This window comes from Orcinus orca, chromosome 3, assembly GCF_937001465.1.
Source record: "Orcinus orca chromosome 3, mOrcOrc1.1, whole genome shotgun sequence".
In the NCBI taxonomy this organism is placed as follows: domain Eukaryota; kingdom Metazoa; phylum Chordata; class Mammalia; order Artiodactyla; family Delphinidae; genus Orcinus; species Orcinus orca.
The window spans coordinates 57,567,523-57,588,514 of NC_064561.1; the positions used below are offsets into that span (position 1 = coordinate 57,567,523).

Sequence of the window (20,992 nt, forward strand, 5' to 3'; positions counted from 1 at the left end):
CGCTCTGGACATAACATCACTTCATGGTATTTAACCACTTGTCTCCTGATGGGCCTGTAGGTTCATGCAGCTTTCACTATTACAAACAAGGGCCACAATGAATAGTCTTGCACATGACTCTTTGCATGCTTCCTTAGGATATATTACAGAAGTGGAATTACTTTATCAAAGGACCTGCACTATTTTGGCAAATATTATTGCCCAACTTGCTCCCAAAGAAGCTTCAATAATTGTTCCCACAACAGCGTTTTTATCCTTGCCAACTCAAGATATTATCAAGCTTTTTAATTTTACCAAATGGGACTTTTTAAATGGTACTTCACTGTCATTTTTAATTTTCACTCCAGATTCCTAGTGGATTTGAGTATCTTTGCTTTTTTTCTTTCTTTTTTTGCATAATGGGCATTTTGAATAATATTATAAGTTTCTTCTTTTACATATACCTCCATAATCCATTTGGAGTTTAGTTTGCTGTAAAGTATTTGGTGATGGTTTAACTATTTTTCTCTGATTAAATAGTAATTTTCCAGCATTATTCTTAAGTAGCCATTATTTCTCCACTGATCAGAAATGGTACCTTTCTCAGAAACTAAATATATATATATATATATACACACACACACACACACACACACACACACACACACATATACACATATATCTTTTTCTAGTCTCAGTTTACTGTCCATTGCTCTATTATCTGTTTCCACTCTATTTTAATTACTATGGTTTAACACTGTATTTCTATATCTGGTAGAGAAAGTCCTCTGTTGTTCTTCTTTAATAAGGTTTTCTTGTCATTTCCAGTCCATTTTCTCTTCCATACGAACTGTAGAATCAGCTTGTTGATGCCTATAAAACTTGCCTCAGATTTTGACTGAGGTTGCATTGAATTCATAGATTCACTTGTAGAGAACTGACATCTTAACAATATTATATAAATGTGGTATGTCTCTCCATTTATATAGGTATTCCTTTATGTCTTTCAGTAAAGCTTTAGAATCATTTCATTGTGTGTGTATGTGTGTGTATATATATATATAAATATATATATATATATACACACACACAAGTCACACATTTCTCATTAGGTTTATTACTGAATATTGTGTGAGGTTGGTTAATATTGTGGATGAGATCCTTGTTTGTTGTTGCTTTTTCCATTACACGTTCAGTCTGTCTACACAGCTAATGCTAGGCCATTTACACTCTGGGATTTGGGAAGTCCAAGAAAAAGTCTATTAAGGGCCATCCAGCTAGACATATCTCGACACTCCCAAAGCCTTGGTAAACTGCAGACCAAGAGGAAGCCAAGGAAAGAGCCCTCACACATGCCATAGAGTCTGTTAAGAGGCAGAAAATGGGGTTATAGGCAGTCTTGGTAACATCTGCTGGATGACTCTCTTCAATATACCACCATGGGAGGCATCACAGTCGTGAATTTATGGCATCCCAGGGTTGGCTCTCCATCAGATCAGATTCAGGAAGGCTGACTAACGACAATCAAAGCCACAAAAGACTGAAGTGGGTAAATAAGACCGTCAAGTTATTTTACTTTATGATGGGGCTTTCCATTCCAATAACAGCATGCTTGTGTCCTCCATGAAAGCACTCCCTTGCCATTCGTTGAATACCAGGGAAACAAATCAAAAGTTGCTTTTGACATACCAAATTTGAGGAAAAGAAGGTAGACAGTCTTGAGGAAAATCTCATCCAGGCCAGAGAGAGGTCTAAGAAACCATCCCTCCTCACCACACAGAAACCCTCTTTTCAGACACAAAAAAAGTTGGTGTTCCCCCAAGCAGTGTGACCCTATCCTTCAGATGATGCTAGACCACCAATTGCCAAATTCCTGCTCATCAAACTGCCCTTTCTTATGCTACCGAATGAAGGTCTCCAATATATTTATAAAATAGTTCTCTAAACAAGACACAATAGGGACTTCCCTGGTGGTGCAGTGGTTAAGACTCCACGCTCCCAATGCAGGGGACCCGGGTTCGATCCCTAGTCAGGGAACTAGATCCCACATGCATGCCACAACTAAGAGTTCACACACCACAACTAAGGAGGCTGCATGCTACAACTAAGGAGCCGGCCACCCACAACAAAGAAACCCACGAGCCACAACTAAGGAGCCCTCAAGCCGCAACTAAGGAGCCTGCCTGCCGCAACTAAGACCCAGGGCAACCAAAATAAATAAATAATTTTTTTAAAAAAAAGCTCCAAAGCTGCAAAAACCCTTAAAAAAAAAAGACATAATACAATAAATTAGGGTTCCACTTAATAAATTACAAACACAGGCCTGTTCTAAATCATTGAGATTACACATGGGTTTGTGATTACGCTGAGCCTTGCCAAATTTCTTTGCTGCATGTTCACCTGTTAGTTTAACTCGCAGAGATCAAACTTATTTTCCAAATTTCCAAGTTCACTAGTGGCATGTCTCACTTTTATGCCCTGTACTGCCAATACTGTCCTCTTTCCTCTTTTCAGGTTAATACCCACGCTTCAATTTGCATCCTTCGGCAACCAGTTACAGATCCACCTCAGTTTAGCATCACAATACAAAGTTCTCCATCTGATACTGACTATGAGGATATGTATGAGCCAACCTGTCACATGGGCTCAGTGAGATTCCAGTATACTATGTCTACTATGTTTCTTTCACCTACCCATCTAGGAACTTGGTTTTCAAAAAAAGGAAACAGAGGGAATTCCCTGGTGGTCCAGTGATTAAGACTCCACATTTCCACTGCAGCGGACACAGGTTCAATCCCCAGTTGGGGAACTAAGATCCCACATGCCTCACAGAGTGGCCAAAAAAAAAAAAAGGAAATAGGCAGCATGCAATTGTCAAAAGAATGTGAAATTGGGAGCCAGACAGTCGTGGATTCACATTCCTGCTCTAGCACCTACTAGCTTAGCTATGGGACTCTGGGCAAGACACTTAAGCTCTGTTTAACCTCTCTGAATTTCAGTTTCCTCCCCTGTAAAATGAGTATAATAATATTCAGTGTGCTAGGCTGATGAAAAGTTTAGAGATACAATGCATATAAAATTCTAGCAAACGTTAGACATCCAATAAAAGTGGCTGCAATTAGCATTTTTATGTAATTATTAAACTCACGCTGGGCTTTAGTGATCCCCTGAAGATAAACAAAGAGGCTCCGCTCCACTTGTCCAAACCATCGGCAGTTCTTCACAACAAATGTAGCCCTGATTATGTGCGATCCAAATGAGAACGCAACAGGCAGGGTGGTGACTTAGGAGAGGTTGAAGGCATGGAGCAGGCAACTGGAGCCAAGGACGCAATGGTCAGGATCCGGGGAGTCTGCCAGCTCTGTACTTGAGTGTAGAGCAGACAATGGGTCAAATCCAAGGGGCAGGGACTTCCCTGGTGGTCCAGTGGTTAAGACTCTGTGCTTTCAATGCAAGGGGTGCAGGTTCAATCCCTAGTCAGGGAACTAAGATCTCACATGCTGTGCGACGTGGCCAAAAAAAAAAAAAAAAAAAAAAAATTCAAGGGGCAAATCAGGAACGATGTAGGAGTACTAGTAGACTGCTGGACATGGGGCAGAAGCCTTTTGTCCTTTGCCCGTTTTTATTTTTTATTTTTTTTAAATTTTTATTGGAGTATAGCTGCTTTACAATGTTGTATTAGTTTCCACTGTACAGCAAAGTGAATCAGCTATACGTATACATATATCCCCCCTTTTTTGGATTTCCTTCCCATTTAGGTCACCACAGAGCATTGAGTAGAGTTCCCTGTGCTATACAGTAGGTTCTCATTAGTTATCTATTTTATACATAGTATCAATAGTGTATATATGTCCAGCCCAGTCTCGCAATTCATCCCACCCCCCTCCTTTGCCTTGTTTTAATACTTCCTGCTAATTGTGGGTATCTACAAACCCACGGGAACATAACAGCAGCCAGAGGCAGTAGCTGATGGCATTGAGGTATCACAAAAGTGTCGCTCAGTACAAATCTGGGAGATTCTGGATGGTGTAGTCTAGTAGCTAAATGCATGGGCTCTGGCATTAACATCTTGGGTTCAAATCCCAGCTTTGCCACTTACTAGCTGTGTGACGTCAGGTACAGTACTTTAACTTCTGCGTGCCTTAATTTGCCTAACTGTAAAATGAGAATAATAGAACCTACATCACAAGATTATTGTAAATATAAAACAACACACATAAAGAACTTAGCATCATCCCTTGCATGTGGTAACATGTCAATGTATTATGTGCACTGTTATTATCAATTCTGCATCTGCCAGTAACTAGTGCTGGGAACTTGAGCTGTTAGGGCTTTAATGTCCACGTCTATCCAATGGAGATAAGAATCTGCCCTTTCATAGAACTTCATAGAACAAAACTAATGTGAGGGTGCTTTGTAAAGTAAAAAGCAGTTAATAAGTATGAGACATTATTAATAAAAGGAACTGACACAAAAAAGAAAAACAAAAAAGAAAGAAAGAAAGAAGCGAACACAGTGTACTACTTAAAAGCACAGGACTTTGGAGTCAGCCAGTCATGGATTCAAGCCTCAGCTCTGTCACTAACTTTAAGTCTCCCCAGGCTCAATTTATCCATAAAATAGTATCCCTGTGAGAATCTGGGGAGAGGGATCATTAAAGCACTTAGCACTGTGTCTGGCACTCAGTCAAGATTCAGTAAACTCTCCATGTGCCGGTGAGCCAGGTCCATACTCTCGCAGGGCAGTGATGTGACTCTTCTCACATTTGAAGGCAACATCTTTGACTGATTCCACAGTGCTTCTCAGAGGTCTGGGAAAGTGCTTGAGAAGCAGCAGCAGCTCATAAACCAAGCCTGGGACCCTCCACTCTGAATGCCCCCTGGTCCCTGGCTCTGAGCAGACTGCTCCAGTTCTCACACATCTTAATCCCAAATCCTGTCAGAGCTGAGTCTAAGTTAGAGTTTCTCCAAGGAGAGCAGAGACTGCCTGATAGCAGATTCAGCTCGGTTCTCCTCCTCCTGCCCTTAAAGGTGTACAAGGGATTAGGAAAAGTAGTGGGAAAGGGGTCAAGATTTCTGTATGCAAGTCCCACCTTAGTCACTGAACTGCTGTGTGGCCTGAGAAAAGTCTCTTTCCCTCTCTGGGCCGTGTGTAAAAGGAAGGAGTTGAGACAGAAGTCTACCTGTAATATTTGTGATGAAAATGATGAAGGATAAGATGATGATGACAAAGAACAATGATTCTCTCCTCTGCCCCACTCTCCATCCCTACTATCTCAGTTTAGCTCTTCCTTATCTTTCATTGAACTGTCACAGTGGCCTCAAAATAAGTCTCCCTGGTCCCGTTTTCTCTCACTTCGGCACTTCATGGTCACGCCTCCCACGCTGATCTTCCTGCAGTCAAACTGGGATATTGCTCCACTGCTTAAGACTCCAGTGGTGCCCAACTGGCTACAGAATAAGATCCAAACACCTTGGTTTGGCAGTTAAGGACACCCACAGTTTCAAATCAATCCACTCTACAGCCTCATCACAGCAGAGTGGTTAAGAGCATGCGCTTTATATAATCAGACAAACCAGATTTGAATTCCAAGCCCATTATTTACTGTGTGAATTTGGACTAATTACTTAATCTCCCTGAGCCTTCTTCATCTATAAAATTAAGGTGAAACCACCTATAATCAGAGGACTGTTTTAAACATAAGATGAGCGGAAGTTTGTGGCATGCTTAGCACAAGGCCTGGTACTTAGTAGGTCCTCAATAAGAGGGACTTTTATTACTTACGCAGCTGACGGTTGAGCTAAACTGAACTGTTTGAATGCCCCTGCCTATACACCTTTGCTGGTGCTATTCCTTCCATATGAAATTCCTTTGATAACCTGCCCCCCCATCCCACCCCCGCCAACTCTACAAATCCTAACCCTAAATACACCAAGGCCGAAGCCCTGGTCCTCACGTCCTGTCCTGTATTCCTCACCTCTGTCCTTCCTCCTCACACATCACTGGCCTCCTTTCCAGCCAAAATCAGATATTATTCGTATCTCAGAACAACACCAGATCTAGAGATGCTAACTTCAGGAGGATGAAACAACCTGATAGGGGCCATTTCAAATGCCACCTTCTCCCCAAAATCACTTCCAGAATCACCCAACCTGCCTGGAAGTAATGTCAATGACTTGAAAGCAATATCTAATAGCAGCTTGTTAGAACCTCTTCTGACCCTTATGACTTTCAGTTTTGTATGTTAGATTTGTGTCCATACCTTGCCTTGCTTGCTAGATAATCTGAGCTCTGTGAGGGTAGAAGCCAAGACCTGAGCCTCTGCTCTCACCGTTCTCCCACTGGGCCTCATAAGTGTTTATAGAGTTGAATCAAGTTTAGAGAAGAAACATCCCTTTTAGGGCTAGAAGGCTGAGACTTAGGAGGGTATAAGAATCTGATTCTTCATCCTCCTCTTGGGTGATGGCTCTTGGTTCTGCCTGCTGTGGGCACACATCTTGCCCTTCACGTCCTCTTCCCACCAACACACCCACCAGGTTCTTAGCTCTTTCCTACTAAAGCACCTCATGCTTCCTATTTCACCACAATACTGAGTTTAGAGGAGTTTGCTGGGAGAGGTTAGAGTCTGAAATTAGACATAACCGGAGCGGGGATGGCGCGGCGGTGGGTGCACACAGGAAGCCTTCCATCCGTGTTTGTTGAATGATAGAACGAACAAATGAATGAGTTAATACTCTACCTTGGTCTCGCAAGCATGGAAGCTGCCCAGTTTCCAGAAATCAAGCCATCAGGGAACCTCAGAGGCAAGACTAGAGAGTGGGTGCTAGAGCCTGCTGAGCCAGAGCTCCGCCAGTCCCTCCCCCTCGGACTTAGAAGATGCGCCACCTTGAGGGTCAAGGCCTGGAAGCCAACTACCAGAGGTGGGACCTGAGGTTCTCAGCTGGAGAACTCCAGTGCTGTTCTGAACACTGACCAGAGTGACTGTAGAGCCAAGTAAGCAAAACGGCATTTAGCTTTCAGCCTATTACAACGGTTACATTGGTCCCTTCCTAACGGCATTTCCTGCTGCTGTTTACCAACCGGGGAGGAGAAAATCGATGCAGCAGCTCGTCTGGGGAGCGGGTGCTGAGGGGAGAAGGGGGCACTAGGAGAAGGGGACAAGTCGCCTGAGGACACCAGACACAGTCTCCTCAGCTCTTACCCTCACTTCTCATGAATCGCTTCAAAGCGAGACCCTATGGTTTTCATTTTGTTTTTCTCCTTTTAGGTGACGTATGTTTCTATTGTTTTATAATCAACAAGCATTACTTCTGTGATAAGAAAAATAAAGTATTTTTAAATATCAGTAATAAAATGCAACTGTAATAATATCCTTCCCTACTTAAAATTCTTTGAAGACTCCACATGAGTCCCAGGATGGAGTCCGCATTCCCCAGGACAGCCTGCTGGGCGCTGCGTGCTTCCTCCCCCTCCTGCCCTCACTCATCTACTTGCTCTTCTGTCCAAAGCACCGTGCTCTTGCTTTGTCTCTAGGCCTTCACAGGTGCAGTTCCAACTGCCCAAAATGCTTTTCCTTTTTGGCTCTGCCATATTTGGTCTCACCTTGACTTCTGTATCTCCCCAGTGCCCTGTACCTAATCCCCAGCAGAGCCCAATCTCCGTGTGGTGTAAGCGCTACACCGTAGGCTCTGTGACAGCATAAACATGTCTTTCTTGTTCTCAGCGTGTTCTCCAGTGCCGAGAACAGTGCCTGGCACTTAGATGCTCCATTAAATGTCGCTGGAAAACATAAAACTAGTAACGATCACCTATTAGATTTGGAAGGGTTCTTAGAGACCATCTAGCCTAACTCCTCCTTCTAACAGTGGGGCCCGGAGAAGTAAATCCAGATTTTAATCCCAGGTCTCTTCTGAATTGCTATGTGACCTTGAACAATGCCTCCTCTCTCTGACCCGCAGTCTCTCCAGCTATAAAATGGGGAAAGCTCGGGCTTCCCTGGTGGCGCAGTGGTTGAGAGTCTGCCTGCCAATACAGGGGACACGGGTTCATGCCCCGGTCCGGGAAGATCCCACATGCCACGGAGCGGCTGGGCCCGTGAGCCATGGCCGCTGAGTCTGCGCGTCCGGAGCCTGTGCTCCACAACGGGAGAGGCCCGTGTACGTCAAAAAAATAAAAAATAAATAAAAAATGGGGAAAGCTCTTCCTACCCCAACTTTTTCCGGCTCTGCTTCCCCCTCCCCCTCCCCCTCCCGGGTGGTGGGTAGCTCCAGGTACACCGACTGGGTGAGTAGGTAGGATGGTGCAAGAGAAAGAGAAGGTCAGGTTTATCCTCTCAAACTGTTGCCCTTCAAGTTGAGGAGATAAGACACACACACAGTGAGGTAGTGCTAAATTAAACGTTTCTGGCCATTCGGTTTTGCTAGGAGATCAGAAAAGGAAGAAGTCAGGGAAGCCTGGGGGCACCAAGCCTCCTACAGGAGATAAGGCTTAAACTGAGCAGGCAGTGGGGGTGAGAGAAGAGGCTCCCCAGCACAGAACCAGCCATCCACAGCCAGGGGACGTAACCAACAAGTGCTCACTAGAAGGTCAGGCTGATGTGGATTCAGATTCCAGCTCTGCTGCTTACTAGCTCAACCTTTCCAAACCTCAGTTTCCTGAACCTCACTAGGAGAATTTGAATGTCTAGCTTGCAGGGGTTTTGTAGGGATTAAATGTATGTGACAGTATCTAGAACAGTGCCTGGTGCCTAACAGGCCATTTTAAGAAATGCCACTTTCTTTTCTTCCTTCCAGCCACATAAACTGGCTTGACATGTTGCTGGCAAGAACATCAGAAGTGCAGCTGGGGTTTGGGGACTGAAGGCTTTTTCTGTCCAACCATTCATAGTCTGTTTACTCTGACATGACTCCCAATGCCTCATCTCTCCCTCCCTCCCTCCCTCCCTCCCTCTCTCTCTCTCTCTCTCTCTCTCTCTCTCACTCACACACACACACACACACACACACACACACACACACAAACACACGCACTTCATGTAAAATCCACAGGACAAACAGAGGCTGTTTCTAATCCCTGATGAGATGGGGCCAGGTTGGGAGCTATTACAATCAACAGGAAAAACAAAGAATCAACCTCCAGTCTGGCCTGAAGTTTTCCCTCCACCGCAGGACTTATAAGATAGAAAATTTTTTTTTAACATCTTTATTGGAGTCTAATTGCTTTACAATGGTGTGTTAGTTTCTGCTTTATAACAAAGTGAATCAGCTATACATATACCTATGTTCCCACACCTCCTCCCTCTTGCGTCTCCCTCCCACCCTCCCTATCCAACCCTGCTAGGTGGTCACAAAGCACCGAGCTGATCTCCCTGTGCTATGCGGCTGCTTCCCACTAGCTATCTATTTTGCATTTGGTAGTGTATATATGTCCATGCCACTCTCTCACTTCGTCCCAGCTTACGCTTACCCTTCCCCCTCCCCGTGTCCTCAAGTCCATTCTCTACGTCTGTGTCTTTATTCCTGATTATGAGACCAAATGTCATTTTCTATGGGGCTGGAGGGAGAGGCTTCAACTAAATTATAGAACAGTCCCATAAGACGTCTTGGAACATTTCAGGAAGCTACTGATATTCCTGTAGGCAAACAGAATGTGGGAGGAAGTGGCAGGGGGGGAGCGTGAGGGGCAGAAGGGCTGTTTGCTTCAGTCCATTCCTGCTGATGACAGATCGAGGGTGATCGGGATTTACGGGTAGCCCCCCAAAAGAAAATATAGCATAACCTCCTTTATCCTGCACCTTCAGAGAAAAAGCAGCAGCAGGTGCTTCTGAGCAGAGATTATTCCCTGAAGGAGAACATTTAAAGTTGGACTTCAACTGAGGTTATTAATCTTCTAGGGAACTATAAACCTTCTTGGGAATCCAACAGAGAGAGCTATACCCTTCTTCATAGGAAAACACAAATACACCCCAAATTCTACTTGCAATGGAATATTCACGGGCCCCAAGTTTACAATGTCTCTCTAACAAAATTTAAAACTTTTCTTAATGGAAATATTTCTTAACTTCATTACCCAGTTTCCCACTGTGGAGACCTACCACAGATTGCTTCTCAGGTTGTTAATGAGAACTAAATGGATTCTTTAAGACCCTCTAAGACCCAATGAACAAATCCTCAGCTAGGAGTCAAGGCACCTGGGCTTCAAAATCAACTCTGCTCTACATTTTCAGAGAGACACGGCCAGTCTCAACTCTCTCTAGATTTCAGTTCCCTCATCTGGAAAAAAAAAAGGTGGGGAAGCGGGTAGTTTTGACTAGGACAGCAATTTCTAACCCACATTCTGTAGAAGATGAGCCTCATGCACACAATAAAAGAGTTCTACGGCCAAAATAAATCAAGGAAGTGTTGCATAGCCTATTGCCCTCTTGGAGATGCACACAACTCCTCAGCATATTAAGGTCTCTGAGAAGTCCTGCCATAAAGAAATCTGATACATTTGGTTTAATCAAACATTTCCCTACTTGGTTTGATCATGACTTTTTCTGTCCCATCAGAGAACATTTAACTTAGCGCTGGGTTCCAGTAAGATGTGGCATCTATTAGTCCTCCCCAAACAAACAAATCAACACATTATAGAAGGTAACAGAAGGCCGGTATTAAAACAGAGTGGTGTGAACCCTAAGACCAGCAGAACACTATAAAATCCCTCCACCCAACTTTCCTTCACTGCTTGGGAATTGGGCAAAATAGTGTAATGCTCAGGCGTCAGCTTTTAGTCTTTTCTTTTGTTCCTTCAATCCGTCTAGAATAGTGACTCTCAAACCTTAGTGGGCATAAGAATTACTGCACTGATGGGGTTGATAATAAAAGGGGGACTTCAGCTTTATCTGTGATGTATTATTTCTCTTATCTAACAAAAACTGAAGCAAACACAACAAAATGTTAACAGGATGAAAAACAGGTGTTTATTACATCAGTATGAACTTCATTTTTTAAATTTTTCAGAAGAAAGAATAACATTTAATTAATCTCAGTTCAGAGTTGAATATACTTAACAGGGCATCTAGAGAATTTTCAGGGATAATTATGACTGCCCTGATTTTTGCCTGATGCACAGACTTTACGTCTCATCCCCATGTAAGATGCAACCATGCCCTGATAGCATCCTCCAGGAGGGGCTTTGGGAAGCGCTGACCGAAAGCACCTGGGCCCTCCAAGATGTGACATCCCAGGGCCTAACTCTGAGTCCACCTCCTTATCTCCTGCCTGTAGGACTATAGGGTCAACATCTTCCTACGGCAGCAGTGGAACGACCCCCGGCTGGCCTACAACGAATACCCGGATGACTCTCTGGACCTGGACCCATCCATGTTGGACTCCATCTGGAAACCTGACTTGTTCTTTGCCAATGAGAAGGGGGCCCACTTCCACGAGATCACCACGGACAACAAACTGCTGAGGATCTCCCGGAATGGGAATGTCCTCTACAGCATCCGGTGAGTTCTGTACAGGCTCATCCCCTCCATTCTCAGAACATACCCTGTGGGGGCAGACGCTAAGAGGAGGGCCAAACAGAGGTGAACAGGCCCTGGCAACCGAACACCTTTACGGAATAGGCAGAGCCAGCTCTGCAGCTTACACTCAGCAAGTAAGAATAAAATACCACGGGAACTCCTAGAAGCGAGTAGTTCATTATAACCAGGGGGACCAAGGAAGCATCCTAGAGAGGGAAGGTTAAAGTTAGGCCCCCAAGCTTACCCAGAATTTCAATCAAACAAGATGGGAAAAGAATATTCAAAGACAATGCTGACCCCAGGAACACTCGGTTACTCAAGATGAATAAATTCCAGAGAGCTGCTGAACAACAATACTCTATAGTTAACAATACTCTACTGTACATTTAAACACTTATTAAGAGGGTGAATCTCATGTTAAACGTTTCTATCATAATTTTAAATAATAGCCGAGCAAAGGCGCAAAGTCTGAAAAATCACAGCAACTTCAACATAAATGGCCTGCCAGGTGGACGGTGCTGCTCACAGGTATAAGCCAGGGCTGCTCCTTCCCTTCTAGAAAGCCTTTCTATCCTCTACTCCTTGCACTGAGTCTGCTGGGACTCCCCTCCCCAGTCGGGGGATATCCTGCATACACTGGTTATGGGCAAACTTTCAGAGCTTCCTGCCACACTCTGTGCCCCTCCCAACCCACCTAATTCTCAGTCTCCTCCCCCAAGGCATGGAGAGAAGGACCAATGTCCATGTTATATCCTTACTACGTACCATTCACTGGGAATTTACCTATTAGGCTCAGACTTTATATGTATTATTTAAAATCCTCCTAACAACCCTATGAAGTAGGCTTTATTACGCCCACTTTGCAGATTAGACAAGTGAGGATCTGAAAGTTTAGGCAACTTGCCAGAGTTCCCACAGCTACAAAGTAGCAGAACCTAGATTCTAATCTGTTAGTGTGCACCTAATGCCCACTCAGAGCCTAGAAGAATAGTGCAGAGCATTCAATAGGCACTCAAATATTTGATGAGTGAATGAATATATTTTTATTTCAAAGAGCTTAAAGGGACACTGGTCCTACTACTACTGTGTAGCACAGGGAACTCTGCTCAATGTTATGTGGCAGCCTGGATGGAAGGGGAGTTTGGGGGAGAATGGATACATGTATATGTATGGCTGAGCCGCTTTGCTGTGCACCTGAAACTATCACAACATTGTTCATCGGCTATACGCCAATATAAAATAAAAAGTTAAAAAAAAAAGGTGGGGAGGGGACACTGGTCCTAAATGACTCTCCTGCCCCTCCAGTCCCTTAGGGGAATATATCTTTTTATTTCCATTAGGAGATGAGCTTTAAGTGTCCAAGCCCATTGGAGAGGCCGCACAGATCCTAATCCCCAAATGTGAATGGATTCAGAGTCTCCCCTGAGAGCAGGCTGGGTGGGAGAGGGGACTCAGGGACCTCAGCAGGTAAAGGAGGCACCATGGAAGGGCAGACTGGGAGGAATCCGAGGCCAACATGGCCTTCCTCACCCATTGCCCGCCCCACCCAGTGCGCATCCAGACTGGAAGGGTGACGGGCTCAGGATGGCCACCGAGGCCTGGCTGGCTTGGATTCTGCTGCAGCCAGGCTCAGTTTCATATCTCCAGGAAGCTAAGCCCCAGTGCAGCATGACAGAAAGACAAATCAGCAGAAAGTGATGTTCCAAGGTCATTCAACTTCAGGAAGTTCACCCACTGTGACGGCTGCCCCACTTTGGAGCTTTTATCTTCAGAAATTCAACTGCGTGCACTTTCCCTTCCCTTCCCCCTCCTTCTCCCGCTCCCTCTTTCCCCTCTTCTTCCCCTCCCTCTCCCTGCCCTTTCCCTCCCTGCCTCTGCCTTGTGCTTAAAGGGCCCGCATCCACAGCCGTGGGTGAGAGCTGGAGCAGGAAGTTCGCGCCAGGCCGTGGGCCTCACCACGTGGGGCCGAGGTGCCAGCAGCTAAGCCCCACAAGACCACCAGTTAGGGGTCTTCGGGTATTGAGGTTGGCTTTTCAGGACAGCAGTGCTAGAAAGCCCACCAGCAAACATACGAGCTCAAAATCCAAAAGCCAGGAGACCTGGTTTCGAACCCTGGCTGAGCCATCAGCTGGCTGTGTGACCTGACATGCCTCCCCACCTAGCCTTCTCTGCATCCCAGTTTTCTCACCTGTCCAGTGCAGGAGTTGGCCTGATGATCTAAGTCTCTCTGGCCTCCACGAGCCTTTCTTCTCTGTTCCCTGCAGCAGGGGCTCAGATGCTGGCAAAGCCTTTCAAGCTGAAGTCTTGCATCGCAGCTGAGCTGCAGACCTCAGATTCTGTTAGGGGGACTCCCTCTGGTTCTGAGGCTGCAGTCTCTGCCAGGGCTGAACAACCCAAAATAAACAGCTAGCCCAGATGCCTGGAGCAACCACCACTCCCCAACTGACCCCAGCAGGAGCCCGCAGACGCGAGTCAGCTGTGCTGGACACCCAGCGTGCAGGGAGCCTCTTGGAAATCACTTTTGATGAGCCCAGTGTGTGAAGGGAGAACCCAAGAACCACCTGCGCACCTGCTACATACAGGTGCACCTGGGGATGCTTGAGGCCTGGTGGTGCTCAATTTAAAATTCAGGCTCTGCCCTACCTGAGGGCTCTACAGAAGAGAAGGGATGGAGGTGGCCCATGGCCTACAGGCCTTCAGGCAACTTGCTAAAGGCAAGTTTCTAGAAGCCAGACAGACGCCAAAGAAGCCCAGAAGTTCCACTGACTTGTGTGACTTTAGGCAACCTACTTTATCTCTCTGACATGGAAATATACATATATTATTTCAATAAACACTGGTTCCCTAGCCTCCTTGGCCTTTCCTAGATAACTGATTTTCCAGTAGTAACTGGAACAGAGGCACAGCGTCTCTGGTTTGTGGTTCCAACATCATACAACTCCTTTCTCTTCCCAGAATCACCCTGACACTGGCCTGCCCCATGGACTTGAAGAATTTCCCCATGGACGTCCAGACGTGCATTATGCAACTGGAAAGCTGTGAGTCCCTTGCATGAGGCCTCTAAAAGAACCAGACTTTCCTCTCCCCATGGGACCAGCATAAATTCCCACACAGATGCTCCTAACCACTGGACCCCAGGAGATTACTGTAATAGCCCAAAATACCAGATGAGGAGCTTTGCTCTTAGAAAACGCATTAGAAATATAACTTCCCTAACATTGTCTGACTGAAGTTCAGCTCTGCAGCCAGCAGCATTCTCCAAAGAGGCACTGTTCCATGTCCCCTGTGAACATGCTCGCCAGGAATGGAGGAGCAATAGCTTGAATAAGTCATGGATGCTCACTCCAGCAAGGGAGAGGTCTTCTGCACAAGTAACTCTAAGGCAGGCAGCAAGTGGTAAGTGTGTGGTTAGACGTACAACATGCTGTAGCCTCGAGGCAGAAAGTGCACTTCCTTCTGACTGGGAAGGAGACAGGGTATGGAGAAGGCTTTATGGAGGAGATCACAGGTGAACCAAGATTTTAACAGATGGGGGAGCTCACTTCTTTGACTGCAAACACAGAAACCAATCTGACTCATGTAAAGAATGGAATTAAGTGGGAGGACATAGGGGTTCCACATGGACTTGAAGGAAAAGCTAAAGTTCAAGAACCAGGCCAGAGCATTTAGGCAACAGGAACTAACAGACCATCCCCTCGGAGCACCACCTCTGAGGAGAGTCTGCACCAGCCATCTCTGAACCCTTTGTCACTTTACTCAACAGTCAAAGTCCTGGGGCAGAGAGTCTGATTGGCCTAGTTGAGTCACCATCTCACACCTTGGCCCCCAACTGATAGCCCCGCCAGGATAGCATACCATACAGTATTCCCCAGAGGAAAATCTGCTGGGGGCACAAGAGGGGGGCTTGCAAGGATGGTGCACAGGCAAAAAGAGCGGAGGTCAGCTGAATCTGACCATGGGACTGAGGGGTGAGGGCAAGAGGACAAGCTAAGGTGGGAGGCTGGCGGGGGTGGGTAAGAGAGGTGGAAGGGCTATGGGGTAGATGTCAACAACGAAACCAGCTTTAACCTCTTGTGTGGGGAGAAAAAAACCGCAGCAGCGACATAGTCTCACGAGTTCCACTGAGTGTCTGATGCCTCTCTGCTTCTAACATGCTTCATGTTAGACGCCCTTCCTGCAGTACCCCTGACGTGCTTCAAATAAGAGCTTCCGGGTAGTGACTTCTCCTCCTTCTCATCCCATCCCAGTTGGATACACCATGAATGACCTCATCTTTGAGTGGCAGGAGCAGGGGGCTGTGCAGGTGGCAGATGGACTGACTCTGCCCCAGTTTATCCTGAAGGAGGAGAAGGACTTGAGGTACTGCACCAAGCATTACAACACAGGTACGTGCGAGGGCCCACCTCAACCCAGCCAGGGCCAGAGGTCAGTGCAAACATTCATTCAGTCGCTGATCCAACGGATCTTCCGAGGTACCTGTGGTGGATCTATCTCCGTATTTATTACCTAGTGGTCAAGAGAATGTCCCTTGAAACCAAAAAGTGGCTCCCACGCTTTCTTCCTGTGAGTCCTGGGACAAGTCACTTGAGCTTGGGCCATATCTCATGACAAGAGGAGCTGGGAGATACAGTCTCTTTTCCAGGTAGCAGTATGTCCAGCTCAGGACGGACCCTGTCCCTAAGGCAGAAGGGAGAGCTGACAGTGGGAGGACATCTAGCAGTGTCTATCACAGAGGGACTGGCATTTCTACTTTTAAGATTTTTTTTTTGATGTGGACCATTTTAAAGTCTTTACTGAATTTGTTACAATATTGCTTCTGTTTTATGCTCTGGTTTTGTTTTTCTTTTTGTTTTTTTTTTTTTGGCCGTGAGGCATGTGGGATTTTAGCTCCCCGAGCAGGGATCGAACCTGCACTCCCTGCATTGGAAGGTGAACTCTTAACCACTGGACCGCTGGGGAAGTCCCAGGACTGGCATTTCTGAGAGGGCAAAAGCACAGAGAATGTTCACATTAGACCTCAGTGGGGAGCTGGGAGCTGGCACTGAGGATTAGTAAACAGTGAAGTTGGAAAGGGTCCCCTGGACTGTGAGCTACGAGGAGGGAATCCCACTTTTTAGCTCAGCTCTCTATCTCCCACGCCTAGCCCAGCATTTGTTGGAAGGTTGAACACAGGGATGAAGCGGGACCGGATCAAGACTGGCTTTGCCTGCCCTGTTTCAGGCTGGGAAGGAGCTCGTGGAACATTGTGGACAAAAGGCAGTCAGTTAGTATGCCACGCTGGGGAGCTGGGCCGGGGGCTGCTGTCTGAACACAGCCGAGTGCAGTGGAGACACATGACAGGCTGGGACAGGGGCCCAGGAGAAGAGGAGGTGAAGGAGAGGGGTTCAGAGAAACCACTGTGGGTTCTGATGCAAGTAGAAGGCCCAGAGAAAAAGCAGGCAGCCTGGGTGCTGGTCTGTTTAGGACAGCTGTCTCTTTCCAGTGATCTCGGAGATATCTTAGAACCTTCAAAAATACTCTCTTCATCCCTGGGCAAGCTGAGACTCAGAGACAGTATCCAAGGGGAACTGGTTCCAGGACCTGCCAAATTACCAAAGTCCAGGGATGCTCAAGACCATAGTTGGCCCTCCTCACTGAAGGATGCAGGGCCCACAGATATAGAGGGCCAACTGTACTCTCATTAGCAGTGAGTCCCCATGAATCAAATGATCACAACAGACTCTCACATACCACACACAGCCCTTTACTGTTCACACAGCGTTTTCTCATTCATCATCTCAGTTGCCCTTCACTATTCACATTTAAGTGAGAGCTGAGTTCTGGGCTAGCTCTGTGGATTCAAGGAGAGAAGACTGGCAAGGCCCTGTCCACATGGAAGGGGCTGTCCAGGGAGCTGTACAAAATCCCCTGGTAACTGTGCATCAGTTGACTGGAGCTAAGACGCCACCATGGGATGGCCCAGCCCAGTTCCAGGGATTCACAGATTGGGAGGAGACGAGCTGTCCGCAGTCTGGTGCAGAGGACAGAGAGAGAGAGAGAGAGTGAGATCAACTTGCCTACTAACTCAGTGTACTATGCCTTAAAGGCTCTGATGATCATGTGAAGAGAGCTGAAGGGACACAGGAAAAAAAGCGCACTCTGCCTGGGGGAGACTTCACAGTTAAACTGCCATAAAGGAGACGGACGATTCCTTTGGCTGGTTGTGGGGCGGAAGAAGGGCATTCGGGGCAGAGAGATTATCAGGCTCAAAAACCCAGAAGTGAGAAAATACAGAGGATGCTCAAGGCAAGGGATGGAGTGTAGGGGGTCATGAGTAGAGTAAAGAAACAAGAGAAATGGGGTGGAAACAGGCTAGAGCTTGACCATGAAGGGCAGACTAGAGTTTGAACTTTTCCCTGTAGGTAATGGGGACTTTCTTGTATGGCGAGAGATGGAAGGAAAGAAAGGTTCTACAAGAGGAAGTAACAGAAATGAGTCACTTTTGCGGAACAAAACTGGCAGAAAGATAGAGGATGATCCACTTGGGCCCACTCTTAGCAACAAAATAGTGTTGATGGGGATGACGGCAAATGACACTCTCAGCCTTAATGGTTTGTGAGGACTGTGCTAAGTTCCTTATAGGCATAGGCATCATCTCATTTTACCATCACAGTAACCATGAGTAACCATATGAGGCTGGTATTATTATTACTATTACCATCATTATCATTATCCCCAATTTACCAAAGATGAGGAAACTGAGACACAGAAAGATTCAGACACTCACCTAAGGACACAGCTAGTGTGAGGCTGAACCAGGACTCCAGTCGAGGTTGCTCTGACCTCAAAGCCTTGTTCCTGTCCAAGGCTACCTGGCCTTCCCACTATAAATTCTTGCAGGCAAATTCACCTGCATCGAGGCCCGGTTCCACCTGGAGCGCCAGATGGGCTACTACCTGATCCAGATGTACATTCCCAGCCTGCTCATTGTCATCCTCTCGTGGATTTCCTTCTGGATCAACATGGATGCTGCCCCAGCCCGTGTGGGCCTGGGCATCACCACCGTGCTCACCATGACCACCCAGAGCTCAGGCTCCCGAGCATCCCTGCCCAAGGTAAGTCCTACTGCCCAAGAGCACAGAACACCAGGACAGATAAGGAGGACACGCATCTCCCTTCCCTGCCTGAGACAAGGCGAGCACAAGGAATTAGTCACTATTTCGTGGGTTTTTTTAAACATCTTTATTGGAGTATAATTGATTTACAATGGTGTGTTAGTTTCTGCTTTATAACAAAGTGAATCAGCTACACATATACATACATCCCCATATCTCCTTTTTTCAAAAAATTTTAAAATATCTTTATTGGACTATAATTGCTTTACAATGTTTTGCTAGTTTCTGCTGTACAACAAAGTGAATCAGCTATATGTATACAGATATACCCATATCCCCTCCATCTTGCATCTCCCTCCCACCTTCCCTATCCCACCCCTCTAGGTGGACACAAAGCACAGAGCTCCCTATGCTATGTGGCTGCTTCCCACTAGCTATCTATTTTACACTTGGTACTGTATATATGTCCATGCCACTCTCTGACTTCGTCTCAGTTTACCCTTCCCCCTCCCCGGGTCCTCAAGTCCATTCTCTATGTCTGCGTCTTTATTCCTGTCCTGCCCCTAGGTTCTTCAGAACCTTTTTTTTTTTTTTTAGATTCCATATATATGTGTTAGCATACGGTATTTGTTTTTCTCTTCCTGACTTACTTCACTCTGTATGACAGTCTCTAGGTCCATCCACCTGACTACAAATAACTCAATTTCATTTCTTTTTATGGCTGAGTAATATTCCATTGTATATATGGGCCACATCTTCTTTATCCATTCATCTGTCGATGGACACTTAGGTTGCGTCCATGTCCTGGCTATTGTAAATAGAGCTGCAATGAACATTGTGGTACATGACTCTTTGAATTATGGTTTTCTCAGGGTATATGCCCAGTAGTGGGATTGCTGGGTCATATGGTAGTTCTATTTTTAGTTTTGTAAGGAACCTCCATACTGTTCTCCACAGTGGTTGTATCAATTTACATTCCCACCAACAGTGCAGTAGGGTTCCCTTTTCTCCACACCCTCTCCAGCATTTATTGTTTGTAGGTTTTTTGATGATGGCCATTCTGACTGGTGTGAAGTGATACCTCATTGTAGTTTTGATTTGCATCTCTAATGATTAGTGATGTTGAGCATCCTTTCATGTGGTTGTTGGCAATCTGTATATCTTCTTTGGAGAAATGTCTATTTAGGTCTTCTGCCCATTTTTGGATTGGGTTGTTTGCTTTTTGATATTGAGCTACCTGAGCTACTTGTATATTTTGGAGATTAATCCTTTGTCAGTTGCTTCGTTTGTAAATATCTTCTCCCATTCTGAGCATTATCTTTTCGTCTTGTTTATAGTTTCCTTTGCTGTGCAAAAGCTTTTAAGTTTCATTCGGTCCCATTTTTTTATTTTTGTTTTTATTGCCATTTCTCTAGGAGGTGGGTCAAAAAGGGTCTTGCTTGTGATTTATGTCATGGAGTGTTCTGCCTATGTTTTCCTCTAAGAGTTTGATAGTGTCTGGCCTTACATTTAGGTCTTTAATCCATTTTGAGTTTATTTTTGTGTATGATGTTAGGGAGTGTTCTAATTTCATTCTTTTACATGTAGCTGTCCAGTTTTCCCAGCACCACTTATTGAAGAGGCTGTCTTTTCTCCACTGTATATTCTTGCCTCCTTTGTCAAAGATAAGGTGACCGTATGTGCGTGGATTTATCTCTGGGCTTTCTACTCTGTTCCACTGATCTATATTTCTGTTTTTGTGCCAGTACCATATTGTCTTCATTACTGTAGTTTTGTAGTATAGTCTGAAGTCCGGGAGCCTGATTCCTCCAGCTCCGTTTTTCTTTCTCAAAATTGCTTTGGCTGTTCAGGGTCTTTTGTGTTTCCATACAAATTGTGAAATTTTTTGTTCTAGTTCTGTGAAAAATGCCATTGGTAGTTTGATAGGGATTGCATTGAATCTGTAGATTGCTTTGGGTAGTAGAGTCATTTTCACAATGTTGATTCTTCCAATCCAAGAACATGGTATATCTCTCCATTTGTTTGTATCATCTTTAATTTCTTTGATCAGTGTCTTACAGTTTTTTGCATATAGGTCTTTTGTCTCCTTAGGTAGGTTTATTCCTAGGTATTTTATTCTTCTTGTTGCAATGGGAAATGGGAGTGTTTCCTTAATTTTTATTTCAGATTTTTCATCATTAGTGTATAGGAATGCAAGAGATTTCTGTCATATGAACTCTTGATGCCTCATTCTGCTTTACTCTCTTTTAATGCTAGGTGCTGTGTGCTAGGTGCTACCTTCACTACAGTCACTGGAGCCACATTCCCCATTACTCACTCATCACTAGACACAACACTCTGCTCTACTGTTAATGCCAGATGCCATACTCTGCTCCCTTCAGCTTCATGTTAAGTGCAACATTCTGCACCA

General features: G+C 45.5%; 1 protein-coding gene across 1 annotated transcript in view; it reads left to right on the top strand.

Annotated features, from left to right (window-relative positions):
• The window catches only part of GLRA1 (glycine receptor alpha 1), a 50,973-nt gene that overhangs the window by 17,079 nt on the left and 12,902 nt on the right, over positions 1-20,992 (top strand). Inside the window, exons 4-7 of the mRNA XM_033406864.1 lie at positions 11,247-11,470; positions 14,444-14,526; positions 15,736-15,873; positions 18,368-18,582. Coding sequence (XP_033262755.1) covers positions 11,247-11,470; positions 14,444-14,526; positions 15,736-15,873; positions 18,368-18,582 — 660 coding nt within the window. The remainder of the gene's footprint in view (positions 1-11,246; positions 11,471-14,443; positions 14,527-15,735; positions 15,874-18,367; positions 18,583-20,992) is intronic.